The sequence below is a fragment of the Chenopodium album genome, chromosome 3, assembly GCF_948465745.1.
Source record: "Chenopodium album chromosome 3, dcCheAlbu1.1, whole genome shotgun sequence".
Taxonomy (NCBI): domain Eukaryota; kingdom Viridiplantae; phylum Streptophyta; class Magnoliopsida; order Caryophyllales; family Amaranthaceae; genus Chenopodium; species Chenopodium album.
Genome location: NC_137836.1, coordinates 5,882,449 through 5,905,726, shown reverse-complemented (window position 1 = coordinate 5,905,726; position 23,278 = coordinate 5,882,449). Strand labels below are relative to the sequence as shown.

Genomic DNA, 23,278 nt, shown 5'->3' with positions numbered 1-23,278 from the left:
TTTCACTGTAGAGTGTAGTGCCGTACTTCAAAATAAGTCTCCACCTAAATTAAAAGATCCGGGTAGTTTTTCTATCCCTTGTCATATAGGCAATCTAATGATTGATAATGCATTATGTGATTTGGGAGCTAGCGTTAGTGTCCTGCCATTATCTGTGTGTTCCAAACTAAATATGGGTAAATTAAAAGCTACTAATATTACTCTACAAATGGCCGACCATTCTTTTAAATACCCCTTAGGTGTTTTAGAGGATGTCCCCGTTAGAGTAGGTAAATTTTATATACCTGTTGATTTTGTTGTTCTTGACATGGCTGAGGATGTGCAAACCCCAATTATTTTGGGTTGACCGTTCCTTAACACTGCAGAAGCAATCATAGATGTGAGAAGTGGTAAGTTAACACTATCAGTAGGGGATGATAAAGTTATTTTTAATCTTAATAATGCCCCTAAAAGCTCCATGACTGAGGAAAATGTTTCAGTGTTAATGTGGTTGAGAATTATTCTAACAAGCCCCAAGCTCTTGAAAAAGATCCCTTGGAGACGGTATCTTTTGTTGCATCCCTTTCAGATGAGATAGACAAATGGCAGAGGGAAGTCGATGCAATAGAAAGAGCACTTTACACTGTTGGTCTTGGTTTCGAGGATGAAAAGGTGGAACCGATCAAGCAAGTTGTGCGATTTGAGCCTACGGTAAGTGTTCCACCAGATCGAGTTGCAAGTGTTGAATGCAATGACAATTTGAAGCAACCCTCGATCAAAGAAGGATCTTTAGTGCGTAGCATTGAAGATCTCCCAGTCCAAGTAAAGGAGGATCCACCAGATAAGGTGAATTGGCGTCCCACAGGGCATGTCAAGAAGCCGCGTCGTAGCCGAAACACCGCTAGACCGGGTGAGAAACCACCCGATCAAGTATTAGGCCAAGGGCCCTAGTTATTATACTGTGGTAAGAAGGTCGTGCGGGACCTAGATAAACCAGCGCTTTGCGGGAGGCAACCCGTATTTCTTGCTTTCTAGACTAGTTTTCCTTTTTCTTTATTTTTATTTTTATTTTAGAGAGGCGAGGAGAGTGAAATTTTACCTTTTATAAGTGTTTTTGTACAGGTATAGGCTTGAGAGGTAAAGAGACTTGGAAAAATTGAAGACGAAAAGAAATCGAAGAAGAAGCTAAGAGAATCCGACTGGGCACGGGTCCGATCGGGCGGCGCTCGCCCGATCGAGTGCGAAAGCGAGGAAAATTTCAGCTCTTAATTCGCCCGATCGGGCAAGGCCGCCCGATCGGGCGCGCAACTGGAGTTAGAAATTGGAGTTTAATTCGCCCGATCGGGCAAGGCTGCCCGATCGGGCGCGCAACTAGAGTTGGAAATTGGAGCTTAATTCGCCCGATCGGGCGAGGTTGCCCGATCGGGCGCATTTTTGTGGAAAATCGAGTGAAGGAAAAGATATGTCGGGCGAAGCTCAAAGGGCGAATTTTTACTTCGTATTCGCACCCGATCAGGCGAAGCTCGCCCGATCAGGCGCGCAACCAGATATCTGGAATCCCTTAATTTCGCCCGATCGGGCGCGCCTAATTATGGCCGTGCCTTATATTTTTTTCCCTTCTTTCTTTCCTCACTTTCTTCTTCTTTCATCTTCTTCATTACTACTTTCTCTCTCTAAAACCTCCGTTCTCACACCTTCAAACTCCCTTATTTTCAAGATCTCCTCCAATTCTTCCATCAAAACTCAAATATTTTTGCATATTCTTAATCCTTTCATCTTTCTCTACAATCTACACCAAATTTCTACCACTTTCTCTCAATTTTTCTCAAAACCCTAAGAGAGAGAAAACTTCAATTCCTACCTTTTCTCATCAAAAATGGCTCTCAAAAGATCTAGGACCGTAAGGGGGGAAAGCTCAAGGCAACAAGAGCTTAGAATTGACCCGGAGTTGTAAGTTCCGGGATGGGAGAGGGTGGTCATCACCACCCAAGAGCAAAAGCAAGGATGATCAATCTCAGGTCAAGGCAGGTAATTCCTACACGTTTTGTTCATCACCCCACCCTTGCTAAATTAGGAATCGATAAACCCGTAGAAAAGTTGTTTAAAGGAATTGGCATGAGTGGTTTGTTTAACTTGCACTATGATACTTATGACTATTTGACCTTGGAATTTATTTCTAGTTTTAATGTCATAAAATCTAATGCCTTGATTTCTCATGTTCAATTTAGATTACTTAATAATGATGTTAGATTGTCTTTGAAAGAATTTGACAAATTATTTGAGTTAAAATCGGATAGACCAATTGAACCTCCTCAAGACAACATTGCCGTTGTCTATCAATCCCTTACGGGGGATGCCAACTTGAACCTCCAACATGCCAAGGGCACTTGGATACAACATCCCGTGCCAAAGTTTTGGCAACAGTTTGTTGGCCTTACCATCTTTGGGAGGTATAAACCCGCCAATGTTAGGAGGGATGATCTAGAATTGCTAGGGTTGTACATGATACCTAGGAGTGATAAGCTCAACATTGTTCATAAGATGGCCAACCACTTCCAAAGGGTGGCCAATGCGGCCTAGGCGGGTAGGTCTAGGGTACCAATTTATTTTGGTGGTCTAGTAACTTACATAGCGGTAGGGATGGCAATTTAATCCGAGTTCGATTCGAATCCGATCCGATCCGAAGGAAAAAATCCGATTCGAATCCGTTTAAAAGTAGTCCGAATCCGAATCCGAATAGGAGGTGGATCGGACTTGGACCCTACGCAAAGTCCGACAGAGTCCGATCCGAGTCCGAATCCGAGAGTATAAGCATATGCTCTATAACTTGGGACAATTATTTGCTTGTTTTGTAGCAAAATTTTGTTATGTAACTTAGTTTATAATTTAAATATGTTATGTTTATACTTTAATTGGTATGACAATACAAGCAATTATAGGTATATGACATTACAAAAAATAAAAATAAAAAAAAAACATTCGGACTATTTCGGAGGTCTGAATAAACGGACCAGATTCAGATCCGAAAATTACGAGTCGGATCGGATTCGGACTCGGATTTTTCGGATTCGGACTCGGATTCGGATCCAAGTCCAGGGTCCGTTTACTAAATGGATCGGATTCGGATTTAGCCACATCCGACCCGAATCCGATCCGTTGCCATTCCTACATAGCGGTCAAACACCTCAACTTTGTCCCTAACAACAAAGGGAAGGTAGCCTGCCCAACTATTATGGACCTACCCTATTTAGGTGGCCTAAATTGGATAAATGTCATAGGAGGTGAGACTTGTTGGGTGATTAAAAGGGAATCGGGAAGAAGGGACAATGCTTTTACTTTGCCCAACCCCGCCTTGACCAAATTTGAGAAGGGGAAGCCTTCTTATATTTTTGAGATTTAACGGTCAAGGTGAGGTTCAACCACCTCACCCTTCACCACAACCCCACCATTCTCCCCTAGACCACTCCCCTCATCACCATTCACCACACTACCCACCACCTCCACCATTCACATATGAAATTCCCACATCCTCAACCAACTACAACATTGACCCCAACGCCCCTTATGACTTTTCGGCTTTTAGGAGCCAATTGGATAGGATTGAGATGGGGCAAGGGAGAGTCGAGAGTATGGTTAGGGACTTGGACACTAGAGTTGGGTCTCTAGATAGACGGGTGGGGTATGTGGAGAGGAGCCTCGAGAGGGGTCTATACCCCATGTACGATGATTATGCACGTCGGGGGGCTATTCCCCCCGAATCACTTGTTCCTGATTGGTTCCAATATCCTCAAGGAGGATACACGGACCCAAGTGCCTACGGTACCTCTGTGGACTACTCATCGATCCATGGTTATGGGACCGATGTTCCTTTTGGTGGGCTTGAGGGGAATTTGGATCCTAACTACTTTGCAGGTGGTTCGGGTTATGGAGGTGGTGGTTCGAGCCATGGAGGAGCCGGTTCTAGTCATGGAGGGGGCTATTCGAGGATGGACGAGAATGAGGGCATTGCTTGATTTGGCTTGGGGGGGGGGGAGATCTTTCGCTTGGTAATTCTCTTCCTTTTCTCTTTTTTATTTGCTTTCTAGTATAGTTTTTATTTGCTTTCCTAGTGTAGTTTTTATTGCTTTCTTATATATGAAAAATACAAAAAAAAAAAAAAAAAAAAATTGAAAAAAAAAAAAATCCAAAATTACGTTCCAATGAATTATGAATCATGCTTCCCTGTGCCCCTTACTTGAGAAAATTTGTTTTGATTCTTGGTTATTGATAATGAGCATTGCAGATTTGTTGGTCATGATTTGAAGTTTAATTGTTTGGATTCCTAAACATGCGTCAATCTTGCCAACTATTTGTGAATATAGTGCTTGACTAGTTGATTTGGTTAGGAATGTGTGATAGTTTCATAGTTCCTGGTATGTCAATGAATTTGAGTATTGATTTGCAACTATGAGTAGTGTTTCATGACTTATTATTATGCACATGAGGAGGACGAAGGCGTTCATTCTTTTAGGTAGCCTTCAGAGTATTTAGATACATTTGTTCCCTTCTTGCTACCCATGTTGTTGCTTGTGCCCTTTTATTGTTTATTTAGCCACATTACAAGCCTATATGAGCCTCATTGGTTACTAGTCCCAAGCTTGGCTTGGGGGAGCTATTAGTTGGTGAGGTGAGGGAGTTGTGGTGTGCACATTATTTGCACAACGTGGGAATAAAAGAAGAGTGATTGTTCTTTGATTTTTTATTGGAAAATATTGATATGTTGTGTTTCAAAGTTGGAATTTCCAATATGAGTTAAAAAGGAAAAAAAAAAAGAGCAAAAGAAAAAAAAATTTAATGCTCAAATGTTCTAATTGAAGGTTGTTCAAGAAAAAAAGAAAAAAAGAAAAAAATTCAAGTTTGAAAAGAAAAAAAGAGAATGAGTTCAAAGTTTGTATTTCACTCAAGTTCTACATTTTCATATTTTTATGAGTGAAAATTGTAAGTGTTGGGATTGTTTATATTGTTTGGAGTTAGTTATAATGATGGAGATGTATGATCATCATTTACTTTTTATCATGGGTTTGTTAGGATTTGGCTCCCTTAATGCATAGCTTTTCTCTCACATACTCCCAAATTTATCGTACCCTTTATCCTAGCCTTACATTACAAACTTTAAAGACCTTTTGACCTTGTGCATAGAGTTGTGAAAATGTGAAAGTGTTGTTTATCAATGCAAGTTATGCCTTGACATATTTCAAGTCGACTAGTAGGTTGAGCGTTCATTGTTTTAAACACACGAGAGTGTGAGATGGGTGGGCATTGTTCACAATTAAAGGGGTTGGTTGGAGAGCGACCAAGTACATCTTTTACTCGCCACATAAATGAGGGTTGAGTGTGTGAGCACTAGACTTGAATTCTATATGCTCTTGTGGTTTGCTTTATTTGACAATTGTTGGGGAGGAAGGGTGATTGGATGAATAAGATTGATTGATGTTGAAGCATGTTCATTAGATTTGCCTTGAATCGTTTGTGCTTGATTTGATTATTGGGGTGAGGCATGTTTTATATGTTCATTGATGAGCTCTTTGCTTAGGGACAAGCAAAGGTTCGACTTGGGGGAGTTTGATATGTCCATTTTATATAGTAATTTACCCCCGTCCCTTGGTCATAATTAGTAGTGTTTTTGGCTCTTTCGATCCACTTTTATTGCTAATTGGTGTTTTCTAGTGTTTTCGTAGTCTTTGTTGAGTTTTGTAGGGAATTGCACCTTTGGAGCATTTTCTCAGATTTTTCATGGAGCGACTACGGGAACTAGAAGAGCACGACCATCTTTGAAGCCCAAGGCCGGTTAGAGTCATCGAGTCGGTGATTAAGGGCTCGGTAATCGGGATACCGAGGTACTTGGACCGAGTATTCAAGACCCGAAGAGGAAATTCGGATTGGGCCGAGGAATCAAGCCCAATCGAAGTTCGAGCCTCGAAGTGAAGCAAGGGCCCGATCGGGTAAGGATTAGCACGATCGGGCGCGGCATGCATGGTGCTGGTGCGTGGCCTAAAGCGCGCCCGATCGTGCGAGCATCTAGCTCGATCGGGCGGCGCTGCTGAGAAGGGGCACGAAGAAAAAGGCACGCCCGATCGGGCGGCCTCTAGCCAGATCGGGCGCGTGTTTTTATCAGATCTGATTAGTTTAGTTTTAATTTTTGTTTTGAGGAATGTTTAAGTACGAATTATGTACATAATTTTGGTTTACCTTCTTTTTTAGATTTTCTCTCTCTATTTAGGATATTTTCTCTCTCTTAAATTCTCTCTCAACTCTTGTTCTTAATTACTTCCATTAATTCAGATTTTCTTTGGTAACAATTTCTTCTCCTTTAATTCCAGCTATTTCATTTACTTATTTGATTATGTTTTGTTTTATTTATTTGATTAGTTTAGTTATGATTATGTCTGAGTAGTTTCATTCTAGGGTTTATGGGGATCCATAATTAATATGAAGGGCTAATTTGTTAATATTGATTATTGGTATTGCATGATAATTTCTAATTGAATTTTTTTAATTCTTTGCAATTAGATTATGAATCGAGCAGATGTAATTTGATTGTGAATGTTTAGCAATATTGAATTGATGAATCGAGCAGATGTTAATTTAATATTAAAGCCTATTTTTAATAGGAACTTAGATCTAGTAAATTGCGAGTACCTGTTAGATCTATGTTGGTTAATAAATTGCGAGAGCATGTTAATCATGTTATTTGTGCAATGTTAATTATTAATTACTATGTTTTATCCCGGAATATTAATTATTGGTGAACCCGTGACCCTAGGCTTTATTATTATTGTTTTTCTCCCTAAACTTATTCTTCGTAGTATAGAATTTATTCCTAAAAAAATTGGTTACTTAGATAATTTAGATTATATTAATTAATTAGGAGTAAAAAGACTCGTTTCCCTGTGGAGTTCGACCCTACTTCCCTATCTACTTTACTTAGAGGACTTAGGTATTTACTTTTGACTAGGGGATACGACTTTACCCTATCAACAACCTTGTTTATTGCGTAATCCAATGAATAAAAAAAATAATGATTGACATATTATTAATTAATGGAGTCTTAGTAATATAAATAGTTGAGTCATGTGTCGAGTGTATAAACTAATGATGCGTAATGGTTAATTATTAGTAGCATGTTAGGGATTTCTTTTATGTTTTGTAGCTTGTATATATGTACTCAGCTTTGCTGATTGCGTGCTTTGTGTGTCTTTCTTTGGTCATGACCTTCGCCTTTCAATGACCATGTGACGATCCAATTCTTACACTTGTAATATTGGGGAGCAGATTATTAACCACACGTTCTTACACATGCAGCATCCGTTTTTAGATGGTGGGATCTTGAGTGAAGTATTGGTTGCTTTTCATATTTTTATTGTAATTTACTTTTAAAGTTATTTAATCTCAACTTTACTTTCGTACTATTTCTAATGGTTTGAGTTTTGAATAAGGGCCTTAACGGTTCCAAGTTGTAAAATTTAGTTTGGTTTTGGTTATTGGTTTTGAAACTTATTTATAAATGATTTAGTTTTTCCGCTGCTATTTTCTGAAAAAGCCTTATTAACATTTGAACACGTGGCGGTAGCACGCCAGTAATTCTCTTGAATATTGTTCAGGGTCCTTACAGGTTTAAAGAGAGAATTATTGGGGTGTTACATGTACTCTCCTATTTTCAAATAGTGGAGTAAAAGTGCTCGTCGTTACATAAAATCGTGTGTTCATTTATATTAATTATCTTGCTAATTATCAATTCAATTTGTACTTCTCAATCAAACACATCTTCACTTCCACTGTGCACTCACCAACCTTAACAATGCATACTTAAGTACCTATTAGGTTAGGTTTGGAACTCTGACAGTCTCCGAGTTCCTGACAAGTCAGTAAATCTAATTTCATTGACTGTCTGGAGTTCACCTTGGTTTTATATAAACTTGTTCCACACCGACTTTTATGTCCAATATATTTACATGAATCCTAGAGCAATATACTTTTATTTCTCCGTCTTCATGTTGTTTCTTTGAAACTCTTGTTCTGGAATCCTGTCACTAGTAGAAAAATACAAAAAGGCAACCCCCAAAAGGCACCGGTTCAGGCCAAACCGGTGCCAAATACCTGTCTAAAAATGGGCGGAATTTCAGACCAAGAGAAATGGCACCGGTTCAACTCAAATCGGTGCCAAAAATACAAAGGGCACCGGTTTGAACCGGTGCCACTAAACCGGTTCACCTACATAATTAAAAAAAAAACCCCGCCCCATATATAACCCTAACTCTCCCTCACTCCCTCAGCCGCTCCTCCTTCTCTTTCTCTCTCCTCCTCCTTCTCCTTCTCTCTTCTCCTTCTATCTCTCTTCTCTGTTCGAGATTTCATCTCCTTCTCTCATCTCCTTCTCACTCGTTTCCACCACCAAAGGCCACCACCAAGACCAACACCCAAGACCACCAAGAACACCGATTCTAGGTACATGCATGTGGTTTTTGGGGGTTTTTTTTTCTTTATTTTGAGATTTCTGGGTTTAGCTATTTGAGTTTTGGGTTTAATTGGATTTTTATGGGTTTAATTAATCGATTTAAATCGATTTTTGGATTTTAATTCTATTGATCTGGGTTTCATTAATCGATTTAAATCTTTTTTCAGATTTTATTTCGATTTTTCTTGGGTTAATTTTCGATTAAAATAATCGTTTTTTGGGCTAATTAATCGAGTTCTGGGTTAATTTTCATGCATGCGTTTTGGGGTTGTTTTCTGGGTTTTGTTTTTAGATTTTGATTTTTTTTTTCGACTTCAATTTTTTTTTTCTGTGTTTTTTCGATTTCAAGTTTTTCTGGGTTTGAATTTTTTTTCAATTTTTGGGATTATTATTTGGTTTTCGATTTCAATTTTTTCTCGGTATTTTTTCGTTTATTTTTTTTTTCTGGGTAATTTTCGATTTTAATTTTTTTTGATTTTTTTTTTAATTTTCTGGGTTTTAATTTTCTTCGATTTTCTGGGTTTTAATTTAATTTTTTCTTCATTTTCTGGATTTTCTGGGTTTTAATTTTTTTTTTCAATTTTCTGGATTTTCTCGATTTTCTGGGTAATCTTCGATTTCAATTTTTTTTGTTTTTGTTTTTATTTTAATTGATTTATGGGTTTTTTAATTGTTCGATTTTGTTTTTATTTTTATGATTTTTGGGTTTTTTTCATTTTTTTTCTTGGATTTTGTTTTTATTTTTTCGATTTTGTTTTGATTTTTTGATTTCTGGGTTTTTTTTCAATTTTGTTTTTAATTTAATCGATTTTAATTCGATTTTTTTTTCTGGGTTTTTTTTTATTTTTTTGGCAGCTTGTTCATTTTAATCAATTTATTTTTGATGTTTTAATTGGCGCAGGTATACATAATCCAAGAATCAAGAATCAAGAATAAAGAATATGGGGATTTTTAGATTGTGATGTTGTAATATTTTTTTTTGATTTATATTGTAGTTTTTTTTTTTATTTATATGTTTTAATTTTTTTTTATTTATAAGTAATTTTTTTTATTGATCTATGTTGTAAAATTTTATTGATTATATATTAAATAGAATCGTTTATATTGATTGTGATGTTTGATTTATATTTTGTGTTTTTATTTAATTTAGTTTATTTAATTTTTAAGCAAAAAAAAAAAAAAATGATTTTTGGGGGTTTTTTGGCACCGGTTAACCGGTGCCTATTCCACCCTATGGCACCGGTTTTGAACCGGTGCCAAAAACTTGGTTTTTGGCACCCCTCACATAGGCAGCGGTTCAAACCGGTGCCTTAGATCGGGTTTGAACGCTGCCAAATGCCTTTTTTCACCTAGTGTGTAGTCTTAATATATTCTGGATCTCGGGGCAATGTTCCACTTCTGGAACCGCATGCCAAGTTCAAGCATTACACTACAACTTATTGATTCTTCTAGCATTACACTAGAATTCGTAGACCAAGTCATTACAACCTGGCATCTCCAGCATTACACCGAAGCTTACTTCTATTAGGAGGCTCTTGATGTGTTCCTGTGAGGGAACACTTTGTAGTTAGTTCCATCCAATATTGTTCGTAGAACTTCTTTATGGAACTCTTCTTCTGCTTTACTTGTCATCCTTAGTCTTCTAAGGTTCCTCTATTTCAGCCCTCACTTCAACTCACAAAGTTTACCTATCCTACAAACATCAAAACACTAGAAGACTCTTATTAGATAGAAGTTTGCTTAATTATTACCATTATCATCAAAACATCATCAAGTTCAACACATGTTCATTTATCAAACACATATATGTTCTTTTCCAAACACTAGTGTGTTTTTTTTTCATGTTATGTTCTTTAAAATATGTGTAATGTTCTTTCTGGCATGGTGCACTATTTTTTTTTTAAAAAAATATGTTAATTATGAACCATATAATCATTAAAACATTGTGGTAATTATATTTCAAACAATTAGTATAAAATTTTCAAATCTAATAATATCTTTAATTATTAATGAAAAAAAATTATAACAGTTGAATATTAATAAACTATTTATTGATATGATTCAAACCAGTACCACAAGATTCAAGATTATAAATTTCATCTATTTTTGTATGACATCATTTGCAAAAACACATATTCTTCTAACTAGCTAGCTACGCATGAAATTTGATTGTTACCTTAAAAAAAAAAAGAGATATGTTATTTGAGGAATTGCAACGTGGCAACTGAGACAGCGTCTGAGTCAAGGTTCTTTATAGAGTTGATGACAATGAAGTCAAGCAAAAGCCTTTAAACTCCGACGTTGAAGCCGGTGGAACTGTGGAAGAGCTTAGGTATGCCAATGGTAATATACTCTAGTATGGATCAAATTGCGTAGGAGACACTATACCGTGTCTAATAAATGGTGGCTCAAACCCGAGTTGGAACTACACATTTATCTTAAAAATAGGCACCATGTTTATGTGTAATCCAAATTCCAAGATTAACATCAAAATCTATTCAATTGGGATCAAGGGAACTTTTGTGAAGTAATGAAGAATCAATCAATCGGCGCTGACTACTTGGAGGTGAAGGATTTAGTCATGAATATGAAACGAAAGTAGTTTGTTTTGAAATTTGAGAAGAATTTCTTAATTCAAGTAGTATGGCATGCATTGCGTGCATTGAAATTTTAATAATAGTATAAATATGAGTGATATATAGAATACTTATTAGTACTCCGTATAAAAGAACGATCAATGTTTAGAATTAATTAAATTAACAACTTTAATTGCCAAAATAAAAAAAATCCTTAATATTAAAACTTATTTAATTACTTGTATATATTATGTCATGGCTACTACTTATCACCAAATAATTGGGATTTGACAATAACATCACTCAATCCCTTAGCATAAGGGAACATATGTCCAGCACCAGGGAGCTCATGGTAGTGAACCCAGGGCAGCCTTTGAGCTATGTACCGTTGTAGCGTCACAGGCACCAACATATCTTCATCACCTTGCCAAAGGTGAACGGTCCCTTCGTTGTTCGGAAATGGATTCGTCAATTGTACAGGATCGAACACCCATTTTCCGAACCCAACGATCATGTCACAGTGGATGCTTTCGTGTACTCCTTGTTGTCTCACGGGAACCTAATCAACCACCACATACAAATGCAAATTAAATTATATGGTACTCGTATATATGTGCACACGAAAACTACGTAACAAAAGTCTCATTGATAAATGGATGGGGTCAGTTACGTAACAAAAGTCTCATTGATAAACGGGCCTGGGCTACACCCGTCAGAACTGTTCACTTTATACGACTAAGGAGGTTCCACCTTAAAACCATATGACAATGAGGGGAGTAGCCCAACATTAAAAAGTGGACACGACTTTCTCTTTTTTTTTTTCAATGTGGGATACACATCCTAATATTCTCTCTTCATTGCTATTCAAAAAAATAAAAAAATGTTCTCTCTTCACTTTTATATTATTTTAACGTGAGACAACACTTTCACTCACATGGGAGTTTTCTCATGAGCTCAACATATATTCTGATAGAGTATATAACATATTCCTGGACCTCGACCATTAGCTTAAACTTTTGGTTGAGTTGGTCCACCAACATGGTATCGGAGCCAACGTGAAATAGAGGTCACGGGTTCGAATCTCATCCACCCCTCCTTTAAAGTGGAATTAATTCGCGTCGGGTATGAGAGGGCCTGTGCTGCATCCACATTTCAAGCCCAAAGGACCTTTCATGTGAGGGGGAGTGATAGAGTTTATAACATATTCTTGAACCTCGACCATCAGCTTGAGCTTTTGGTTGAGATGGTCCTTCGTTTTCAGGTTTCTCAAATTTGGCCATTAATTCTTTGTCTTGGCAAGACAATATATCACGACTGTGAGCAATAACGCTTGATGGTGCGAACCAATTTCGAGTCTGCCACCAGTAAGTTAGCCATGGTGCATAATGTGCTACTTTGAGTGACCATTGATCTTGTGGACGTTGCATGTAATATGCTTCCCTTGTTAAATTAGCTGGCAAACTTGACCACCAATAGTTCACAACTGGCGTCACTAATGATGCTGTTGGAGTTACTAATTATAATTAGCTATCTCCCATGATAAATCTTCAAGTCTAAATACATTTGCTTATCTCCCATGATATAACTCCAAGTCTAAATTATTTTGCTTCAAAAGATCAACTACAAATTTGCATTGATTAGTTGACTGTGGCCACCAAAATATCTCCTAATTACCTTCTTTAATCTATCCGTTAGCATGATTGATGGACTAAATATTGCTTGATTGACTAATTGATTTCACATGCATGAGTGTATCAATTAGTGGACAATTGCCATCATCATTCTCGTATTTATGCTGGGTAATTGATATTGCTTGAGATTACATGCATAATTATGGGAAAGAATTGATTCTTTGCATGGTTGACTTTCTTCCTTTCCTTTTATCAGACTTAGTGGAAGTAGTATATAAAGGAAGCTCTTTTACCTCATTTCGACAGAAAAAAATATTCAGACTACTCTTCTTCTTTCTCAAAAATGAATACTACATAAAATCTCTTGCTATTGGGCATTGATCATAGTGTTCTCAATCTGTCTCTTTGTACTACACCAACGAGGCAGAGGTCGTGTAACCCTGGAGGTTGATTGCCAAGAGTCCGTGTGTACGTAACGGGGTAAATTCAACTTTAGGGCAGTGTTTATTCACGCCACGACTTGGTTCAGATAAGTTGTTCCGGTTATTATCAATATTTGTTCCTACATTCTAAAGTTGAATTTAGTTTTCTTTTATTCCCGTCATTTTGCTATTATGGATGGTACCAATATTCATTCTGCTATCCCTCTTAATAATTCCATGCTTTCAAACTCCTTCATTCCCGACATGTCTAAGCTAGACCCCTTTGATGGCAAAAACTACAAGATGTGGTCTGACAAAATGGAATTTTTCTTGGGTCAAATTAGTGTTGATTATTGTTTGTTTAATGATAAACCCCCTGTTAATTCCACTAGAGATTTTGAGAAGGATAATAAAACATGTCGTGGGATGTTATTGCATTATATGACTGCAGCTTTATATATGATTTATAGTAAGTCAAAAAATGCAAAAGATATTTGGGATGCTCTGAAGTCTAAATATGGTACTGATGATTTTGGAACAAAAAAGTATGCTTGTAGTCGTTGGTTGAATTTCCATATGTCTGATGATAAATCTGTCCTTGATCAAGTTCATGAATACGAACATTTATGTGCCGATGTTATTGCCGAGGGAATGAAAATATGTGAACTTTTCCAAGCCAATTGTCTTCTTGAAAAATTACCTCCTTCTTGGGAAACCTACGTCCATTCTATGAAACACAAACAAAAAGACTTTACCCTCCAAGAGCTTGTTTCCCACATCAAAATAGAAGAACAAAATCGAATCCAAACAAAGGGGAAGTCCACTGATCATTCCTCCTCTTCTGCTAACCTTGTTGAATCAAAAAATGCAGGAAACAAAGGACCAAAAGGCAAGGGCCCGAACCAACTCCATGGTGGAAGGCATAATAACCACTTCAAAGGTAAGAGACAATTCAAAGGAAATTGCTTTACTTGTGGTAAATATGGACATGCAGCAAAACAATGCAGACAAGGACATGGACCTGGTGCAAACTCCAAAGACAACAAATCACAAGCACAAGCTAACCTTGCTGAAGAAATAATTGCTGCTGTTGTCTCTGAAGTTAATCTTGTAAGCAATATCATGGAATGGGTCGTAGATACAGGTGCCACCCGTCACATCTGCTCAAACAAGGAGATGTTCAAAAGCTATGAAAAGGTGACCGAAGGAGAATGTGTCTTCATGGGTAACTCTAGCACTGTGAGTGTACTTGGCAAAGGAAAGGTTTTTCTAAAACTTACTTCTGGAAAAATCATTGCTTTGCATAATGTTTTGCATGTGCCTGATATTCGTAGAAACCTCATTTCTGGTGCTTTATTAAACAAAGCTGGTATCAAGTTAACTTTTGAATCTGATAAACTTGTACTTACTAAAAATGGTGATTTTGTGGGTAAAGGATTTTGTAATGGTGGTTTGTTTGTTCTTGATGTTGTAACTGATAATAATAAAACTTCTACTTCTGTTTATATTGCTGAGTCTGTTTCTTTATGGCATGCTAGACTAGGTCATGTGAATGTTGCATCTATAAAGAAACTTAAACAACTTAGTCTTATACCTGATTTTAGCAATACCTCTTTTGATAAATGTGAAGTTTGTGTAGAAGCTAAGCACCCCAAAAAATCATTTAAAAAATCCGTGGCTCGTACTTCTACTCTTTTAGAACTTATACATAGTGACTTAGGTGACTTTAAGAACTATGTGAGTAGGGGAGGTAAACGTTACTACATTACATTTGTGGATGACTTTTCTCGTTTTACTAGGGTCTTTTTGTTGGGTTCAAAAGATGAAGCCGAGGAAAAATTTCTTATTTATAAGGCTGAAGTCGAAAACCAATTAGACCTAAAAATAAAAAGGGTAAGATCCGATAGGGGTGGGGAGTATGATGGGACTCCACTTAAAAACTTTTGTGAAGCCAATGGGATTATTCATGAAACCACAACCCCTTATTCTCCTGAACAGAATGGAATAGCTGAACGCAAAAATAGAACACTTAAAGAAATGATGAATGCTATGCTTATCAGTTCAGGTATGCCTAATAATATGTGGGGCGAGGCCATTCTTTCTGCTTGTTATGTATTAAATCGTGTTCCCCATAAAAAATTAGACAAAACCCCTTATGAATTGTGGAAAGGCTATAAACCTAACTTAAGTTACCTTAAAGTGTGGGGGTGTTTAGGAAAAATAGGTCTTCCTGACTTTCAAAGGATTAAGATTGGTCCTAAGACTGTAGATGGAATATTTATTGGTTATGCTTCTAATAGTGCTGCATATAGATTTATTCTTAAAGATGCATCTGGCTTTGGTGCAATTAAAGAGTCAAGGGATATTGAATTTTTTGAACATATTTTTCCTATGAAAGTATCTGTGCAATCCTCTTTACCTGCTGCATCTTCTTCTTATCATGAACATGCATCATCAAGTGAGCCTTTGGAACCTAGAAGAAGTAAGCGAGCTAGAATTGAGTCTAGTTTTTGACCTGATTTTCTTACTACCTTTTTAACCGAACATGAATCTATAAATGAGCATGAAGTAAATGTTTTTGTTTTAGAAGAAGACCCAAGGACCTATAGGGAGGCAATGCAATCAGTAGACTCAAACTTTTGGTTAGAGGCCATAAATAGTGAAATTGAATCTATCATGAGTAATAATACTTGGGTTTTAACTGATCTTCCTAGAGGAAGTAAGGCTTTAAGTAGTAGGTGGATTTTTAAAAAGAAGTTAAAACCAGATGGGTCAATAGATAAATATAAAGCCAGACTTGTGGTTGGAGGGCATCATCAAAAGAAAGGAGTAGACTTCTTTGATACTTATTCTCCTGTAACTAAGGTTGCCACCATTAGAGCATTAATAGCACTTGCATCTATACATAATCTTGTTGTACATCAAATGGATGTGAAAACAGCTTTCTTGAATGGTGATTTAAATGAAGAAATATATATGAAGCAACCAGAAGGATGTGTAGTTCCTGGACATGAGGAAAAAGTATGCAAGCTGATCAGATCATTATATGGCTTAAAACAAGCACCAAAACAGTGGTATGATAAATTTGATCAAACTATTACCTCTAATGGTTTTCAGGTAAATGATTCTGATGCTTGTGTCTATTCCAAGTTTGATGAGTATGGTTGTGTTATAATATGTATGTATGTGGATGATATGTTGATTTTTGGTACCAATATAAATGTAGTTAATGCAACAAAAAATTTTCTAAGTTCTTGTTTTGACATGAAGGACTTAGGAGAGGCAGATGTAATTCTTGGCATAAAAATTACTAGAACTTCATATGGGTTGTCTTTAAATCAATCTCATTATGTTGAAATTTTTTTAAAGAAATTTAACCAGTTTGATTGTACTCCTGTGAAAACCCCATATGATTCTAGTATACATTTGAAAAAGAACAGAGGTAATAGCGTTTCACAAGAGGAATATGCCAAGATAATTGGAAGTGTTATGTTTCTGATGAATTATACTAGACCTGATATAGCATATGTTGTTAGTAGATTGAGTAGATATACTCACAATCCTAGTCGTGAGCATTGGGTTGCTTTGATTAGATTGTTAAAGTATTTAAAAGGGACAATCAATTGGGGTCTGCAATACTCTAAAACACCCTGTGCATTAGAAGGATATTGCGACGCCAATTGGGTGTCAGATAATGATGAAATTCAATCTACTAGTGGTTTTATCTTTACTCTTGCTGGTGGTGCTATATCATGGAAATCATCTAAACAAAGTTGTATTGCCAAATCTACAATGGAATCTGAATTTATTGCTTTAGAATTGGCAGGACAAGAAGCTGAGTGGCTGAGAAGTTTGCTAGCTGACATTCCTTTGTGGGGGAAGCCAGCTCCATCAGTTTCCATGCATTGTGATTCGCAAGCTGCAATTGGGGTAGCGAATAATAAGGCTTACAATGGAAAAAGGAGGCATATTCGCTTAAGACATGCTATAGTTAAAAATTTGATCAAAAATAATGTGATATCACTCGAGTATGTAAAGTCAGAGAGGAATATTGCAGATCCTCTCACCAAAGGCCTTTGTAGAAAAATGGTGCTGGAGTCAGCACAAGGAATGGGTTTAAAGCCTATAGAGGAGTGAATTGTGATGGATACCCAACTTAGATATATCTAAGTTCAACGGGTCAAACGAAATCACAAAAGATCTCAAGTTGTATACTACTACCATTCCTAATTAATAAAGTGATGTAGTATATTTTCTGTCAAACTTGTAAGGATGAGCATATAGGCTCTTAATAAGTTCATAACCTGATAAGGTGGTTTGAGACAGAACAAACTTGATGAACTTACCTATGTGAATGTGGGGGTTACGCCCAATCCCCTATGAGAATACTTAGGCTTGGGTCTCTAGAGCATTCATGAAATCCAGGCAAACAGTGGGGCATTTTTATAATAACAAATTGCGAGAACACTTTTGATTTGATAAAGGTTTAGTGCGCAAATGTGTTTTCACTAACCCCATGTAAAGTTCAAGGCGAAGTCCACTAGACATGGTTGTGTAACATGTTTGTATGCGCTGGGTATCAATTCAAGTCCACAAGACATTGGTATCTTAAAAATCGAGTATCCATTGCCCAAATTCAAATTTCTTTACCTTGATCTTTTGAATCATGTGGGGGAATGTTGGAGTTACTAATTATAATTAGCTATCTCCCATGATAAATCTTCAAGTCTAAATACATTTGCTTATCTCCCATGATATAACTCCAAGTCTAAATTATTTTGCTTCAAAAGATCAACTACAAATTTGCATTGATTAGTTGACTGTGGCCACCAAAATATCTCCTAATTACCTTCTTTAATCTATCCGTTAGCATGATTGATGGACTAAATATTGCTTGATTGACTAATTGATTTCACATGCATGAGTGTATCAATTAGTGGACAATTGCCATCATCATTCTCGTATTTATGCTGGGTAATTGATATTGCTTGAGATTACATGCATAATTATGGGAAAGAATTGATTCTTTGCATGGTTGACTTTCTTCCTTTCCTTTTATCAGACTTAGTGGAAGTAGTATATAAAGGAAGCTCTTTTACCTCATTTCGACAGAAAAAAATATTCAGACTACTCTTCTTCTTTCTCAAAAATGAATACTACATAAAATCTCTTGCTATTGGGCATTGATCATAGTGTTCTCAATCTGTCTCTTTGTACTACACCAACGAGGCAGAGGTCGTGTAACCCTGGAGGTTGATTGCCAAGAGTCCGTGTGTACGTAACGGGGTAAATTCAACTTTAGGGCAGTGTTTATTCACGCCACGACTTGGTTCAGATAAGTTGTTCCGGTTATTATCAATATTTGTTCCTACAGATGCTCCTGCTAACCTATAATTATGTAGCCAAAAAAATTAAATTGAAAAGTCTCATTGTAAGATTTGTAACACAGCAAACTACAAAGTTTGATTACAAATAATTGTATGAGCAATATCGTAATAAACTAATGCCGTAATTCGAAGTGCGTGATATTTACAAAGTTCTCTTGAAATTTCACAATTATCGTAACATATGTCTTTCGTAGCATATGCCTTTATTAGGTATCTAAAATGTGTTTTTACAATTAATTTGAATTATGCATTATGAAAAAATTGTATTAAGATTAGGCAAGTTGACATTGTGCGTCGATATTAACTATATTTTACAATTTAATAAGACCCTAGCTATTTAATAAAGTTATAAGGAGTATTAGAATAGTATAAAAGTAACGTGAAAGTTCACCAATTTAGGATTATTTTTACAAGTGAATTGAAAAAACCTAATTGAAATCGCACCTATGTGGAATGTACTTGAGCAAGCCCCAAACAGCTTCTCCGCCCATGGAGTAGCCGACGACATAAAACTTAGTGCCTAAACCAAGCTGATCAGCTAGCTCTTCAACATCTAAAGCAAGACTTTTCGGTGTTCGATTCGGGTCCGGAGTACTTTCTCCGTATCCGGGTCTATCAAATCCCACAATATGTAGCGCCAAACTTTCAATCGTATCCTTAAAAAAAAAAAAAAAAAAAAAAAAAAACCATTGATCATAATAAATGGATGTGTATGAAATCTAACTCATAATAGTGTGCTTGAGAAAATTTGATTAAGCATATCAATGTTTAATAAAATTAAAGCATAAGGTAAAATATATGACCAAAAATATTTATCGACTACTTTATATACAAGATTATAAGAAAAGAAAAGTAGAAAACAGATTCATGAACTACATACTCACGTAAAATTTGATTAAATTTTATTTATCTCGATATTAATTTTAAAATATTATTATATGCTAGTGCATTGAAAAATGTGTTAAAAAATTAGCTGGGGACAAACAACAAGGAACGAAGGAAAGGGAGTAAAACTAAACATACCGATGAAACTTCTGTGGCAATGAAAGCATGATGCCTACAAGAGTCAAAGCCATGAATAAAGATGAATTTGTGTCTGGCCTCATCTTTTGGGACACCATACTCTTTGTAGGCCAAATGCCTTCCATCCCTTAGCCTTACTCTCGGAGCCGTTATCGATGGACCGCCGGACGAACCACACAGTTTTGGTGGTGGTGGACGGAGTGCCCTATCAACCCAAGCCAAACTAGCAACAAGCACAAATAACACAAAAGTCTTCTTACTCATACCTGAAATTATGATGAATATTATCTTTAAATTTAACGCTCATGCATAAATTAGATTGCTAATAAATTTATTACTTTTATTATAATGAATTGATGAAGTTACAAAAAATTTATGTTTATTGATAATGGTTTGATGGTAAACTGATTGGGCTATACGCATATCAGCATATGTATAAAAATACTTGCACATGCCAAGTAAAACCAAATTCAATAATGTATCAGCTTTTATATATACAGACGACACTTAAAAAATATGAAATATCAAGTAAATTATATTTTATATTATATACCCAAGTATACATATATGATCATTATTCGGTCATTTGGTGGGTTTAATATGCACACATTATATACGTGTGTAAAACAAACATTTTAAAATTAATTGATTGATAGGATCGATGACAAACCTTGAAAAATTGGGGTATATGGTTTTGTTCTTGCTGTTGATGTTTGCATACTACTCTTCAACTTTCATTTTCTCTTTCTCTTAATTCAGGTAATTTAGAAAAGAGTTTACTATACAAGGTTGTATTTGCCTACTTATATATAGGCGATATAATATGAAAATTAAGCTCCCAAATAATAAAATTAATCCGTCAAAGCGTGGAATAGTATTTTTTATGTTTTTTATTTACTTTTTTGGTTTCTGAATATTCAAGGTTGAATTGTAAGATAGTTGCCCAACATTTAAAATGTACATGTGAGACAGTAAAAGTACATCAATAACTAGGGAAAAAAATTACGAAGTTAAGCCTAGGCCTTGTTTGATTGCACTTTAATAATTGGGGAAATACAAATTCATAAAAATTGTAATTAAAAATAATTGGTTGGTTAGTATTTCTAAGTGGAATTGCTTAGGAAATTAAAATTACTAGATGCAAAAATGAGATTTAATTTATCCCATCCTACCTTGTTCAATTAAACTTCCTACATTTATATTTGGATGAAATTACAATATGCTCTTAAAAATTTATTACCTAGAATATAGATAAAATTGTAATAATATAAAGGAATTACATAAAGTTAGCCAAATAAATATCGAAACTTAATTATTTTGTTGTAACTAGGGTGGCCTACGCGCGCATCGACTTAGCTCTTGTGGAGAAGTTGTATTGGCGTATATTTACACCTTGGGTTTGGGTGGTAGACCTGCTAGTTTACGTACTATTTGGTTTGTATGCCTATGTGGTGAGTATGGTGACTTTATAGAAGTATAAAAAGATCGACCACCAAAATATTTTATGACAATTATTATTTGAAACCCTCAAAAGTTTGACACTATTGTTTCAAAATTATTATTAAATAATATTTAAGATTTTTCTACACAGTGTCCCTGTGGTATTGACTTTTCCAAGGTGTGTCCACCCAATTTCAAAATTCTACACTATACCCTCAAGGTACATTTAGTGTCTACACTGTAGCCTTCCGTTAACCACCGCACCCAGCAACCACTACACCTAGCAACCGCCACACACCAACAACCCCATCATCGCATATCGCCTCACCTACACCAAAGAAAGTGTTCGCAAGAATGGAGGAATTTTGTTCGAAAATTTGCTGAAAATTTCAACAAATTAGTTTAGGGCTTTAGTTTCATCGGATTCGGATTGCAAAATTAAGTTGTTAATTGTTGTTATCGTTTTGAAACTAAAGATTTGGTTCGAAACAACAGAAAACCCTAATTTTTTTCCCCAATTTGATTTTCATTATTAAATTCATCAATTTTGCTTTATTAGTTTGAGATTAAATACACAAAACTTGTTTTAATTGTTTTTTCAATTAAAATTTGCATGAATATGCATTTAATTTTGGTCGAAATTTTTCCAAGCTAAGGAACGGCAGTGGTGCGCGGCACATTTAGTGGCTAGGTGCGGTGGTTTGCTAGGCGCAGTAGTTGCTGGGTGCGATTCGCAGGATGGGTGTGGTTCGTAAGGTGGGTGCGGTGGCTGGGGTGGGGTTCGTTGGGTGGTTTGCTGGGTTTGGAGGAGAGAGGGGTTAGTGGTGGGTGGGTTTGGAGGAGTAAGGGTTTATTTTTAATTTTTTAACAGATATTTTAGCAAAAGTTAACGGCGTTAACTTTAGGATTAGTGGAGGCTTACATCTAGAGGTGATCAAAAATTGGGCCGGGCCGGGCCTTAACACAATTTCTCGTACCCAAACCCATAAAAAAGTAGTGGGCTTATCGGGCCAAAATGGGCTTTTCGGCCTTTTTCGGTCCGGGTTCGGGCTTTTTAACTAAAAATGCATTTTTTTTTTTTTTTGAAAAAACCCATAAAGGGGGTTATATTAATAAATCAGAGGAAGCAACGTCAAGAATACATGGAGGGAAATCATCGCTCCACACACGTTGACCAACCTCCCAGGGTTGAAAGTGAGCCAAATCGTGTGCTACTTTATTACCCACACGCTTCACAAAAAACCATTTAACACTACTAAAAGAAGAGCATAAAAGTAAAATATCATCTAAAACTAAATGAAGAGAGTTAGAGCCAGCAGACTTCTCCTTCAAAGCTTGAATAACATTCAAGCAATCACTCTCCAAAATGACTTTCCTTGAACCCACCTCCAACGCAAATCTCATACCCCAAGCAATAGCTTTCGCTTCCGCAATATGAGTATCCCACTTTGCTACGGACTGAAGAACTGCACAGCTACTAATAGCCCCACTTGAGTCACGCACTACAGCACCAAACCCCGATCCTAAAGCTCCCACAACACCCGCATCCACGTTGAGTTTCACCCAACCAACATCAGGAGGAGACCAGACAGCAGGATGGTCATATGTAGCACCACCCTTACCTCCAGCCCCACCCTGGTTCTCTCTACATTCCCTACTGACCTTCATAGCATACCTGACCACTTCTTGAGGCACCGAGTTCTCACCTGCCATAATCAGCGAGTTTCGAGCATTCCAAATTGCCCAACATAATGTTATAACATTAGTCACATCCTCTTCCGCAAGCTCCACAAAACAGCTCTCCCACCAATCAAAAATATTGCGTGAATTTAGCTCCGCAACGAAGCCATATTCACTACTTTCCCAGACAGCCTTAGCAGCCTTACAATTCTTCAACACATGAATAACAGACTCCTCCTCCCTACAGCAGACAACACACATAGGGTCATTATCAGGAACTCGTATACTGATACCTTTTCTCGTCGGAATGGCATCTTGGCAGGCACGCCAAGCAAAGATTTTAACTCTTGGGAGCACTTGTAGCTTCCACATACGACTCCAAATACTTCGAACAGCAGAAGCATTTGTTACTTCTCTACACCCGCCCTATTTTCGGGCCGGGCCAATGTTGATCACCTCTAGTTACATCGTACACACTAAAGGTAATTTGGGGTTACATCGTGGAATTTTGAAAAAGAGGTGGGCATAACTTGGAAAAGTAAATACATCAGGGGTACTGTGTAGAATAACCCTAATATTTAATTGATTTGCATCCCGTCATATCTTAAACTATTGTTAGTTTAGAACTCTTAATTTATTTTCATGA

The 23,278-nt window shown here is 36.6% G+C and overlaps 1 protein-coding gene across 1 annotated transcript; it reads right to left on the bottom strand.

The window, feature by feature from the left end:
• Nucleotides 1-11,311: 11,311 nt before the first annotated feature.
• Nucleotides 11,312-23,004, bottom strand: LOC145624769 (uncharacterized). Its single transcript, XM_081677861.1, has 6 exons — nt 22,095-23,004; nt 19,513-19,778; nt 18,934-19,145; nt 15,079-15,089; nt 12,276-12,550; nt 11,312-11,608 (listed from the first exon to the last, which is right to left on the bottom strand). The coding sequence occupies exons 1-6, from the start codon at nt 23,002-23,004 to the stop codon at nt 11,312-11,314; spliced, it is 1,971 nt and encodes a 656-aa protein (XP_081533987.1).
• Between the last annotated feature and the right edge of the window lie 274 nt (nt 23,005-23,278).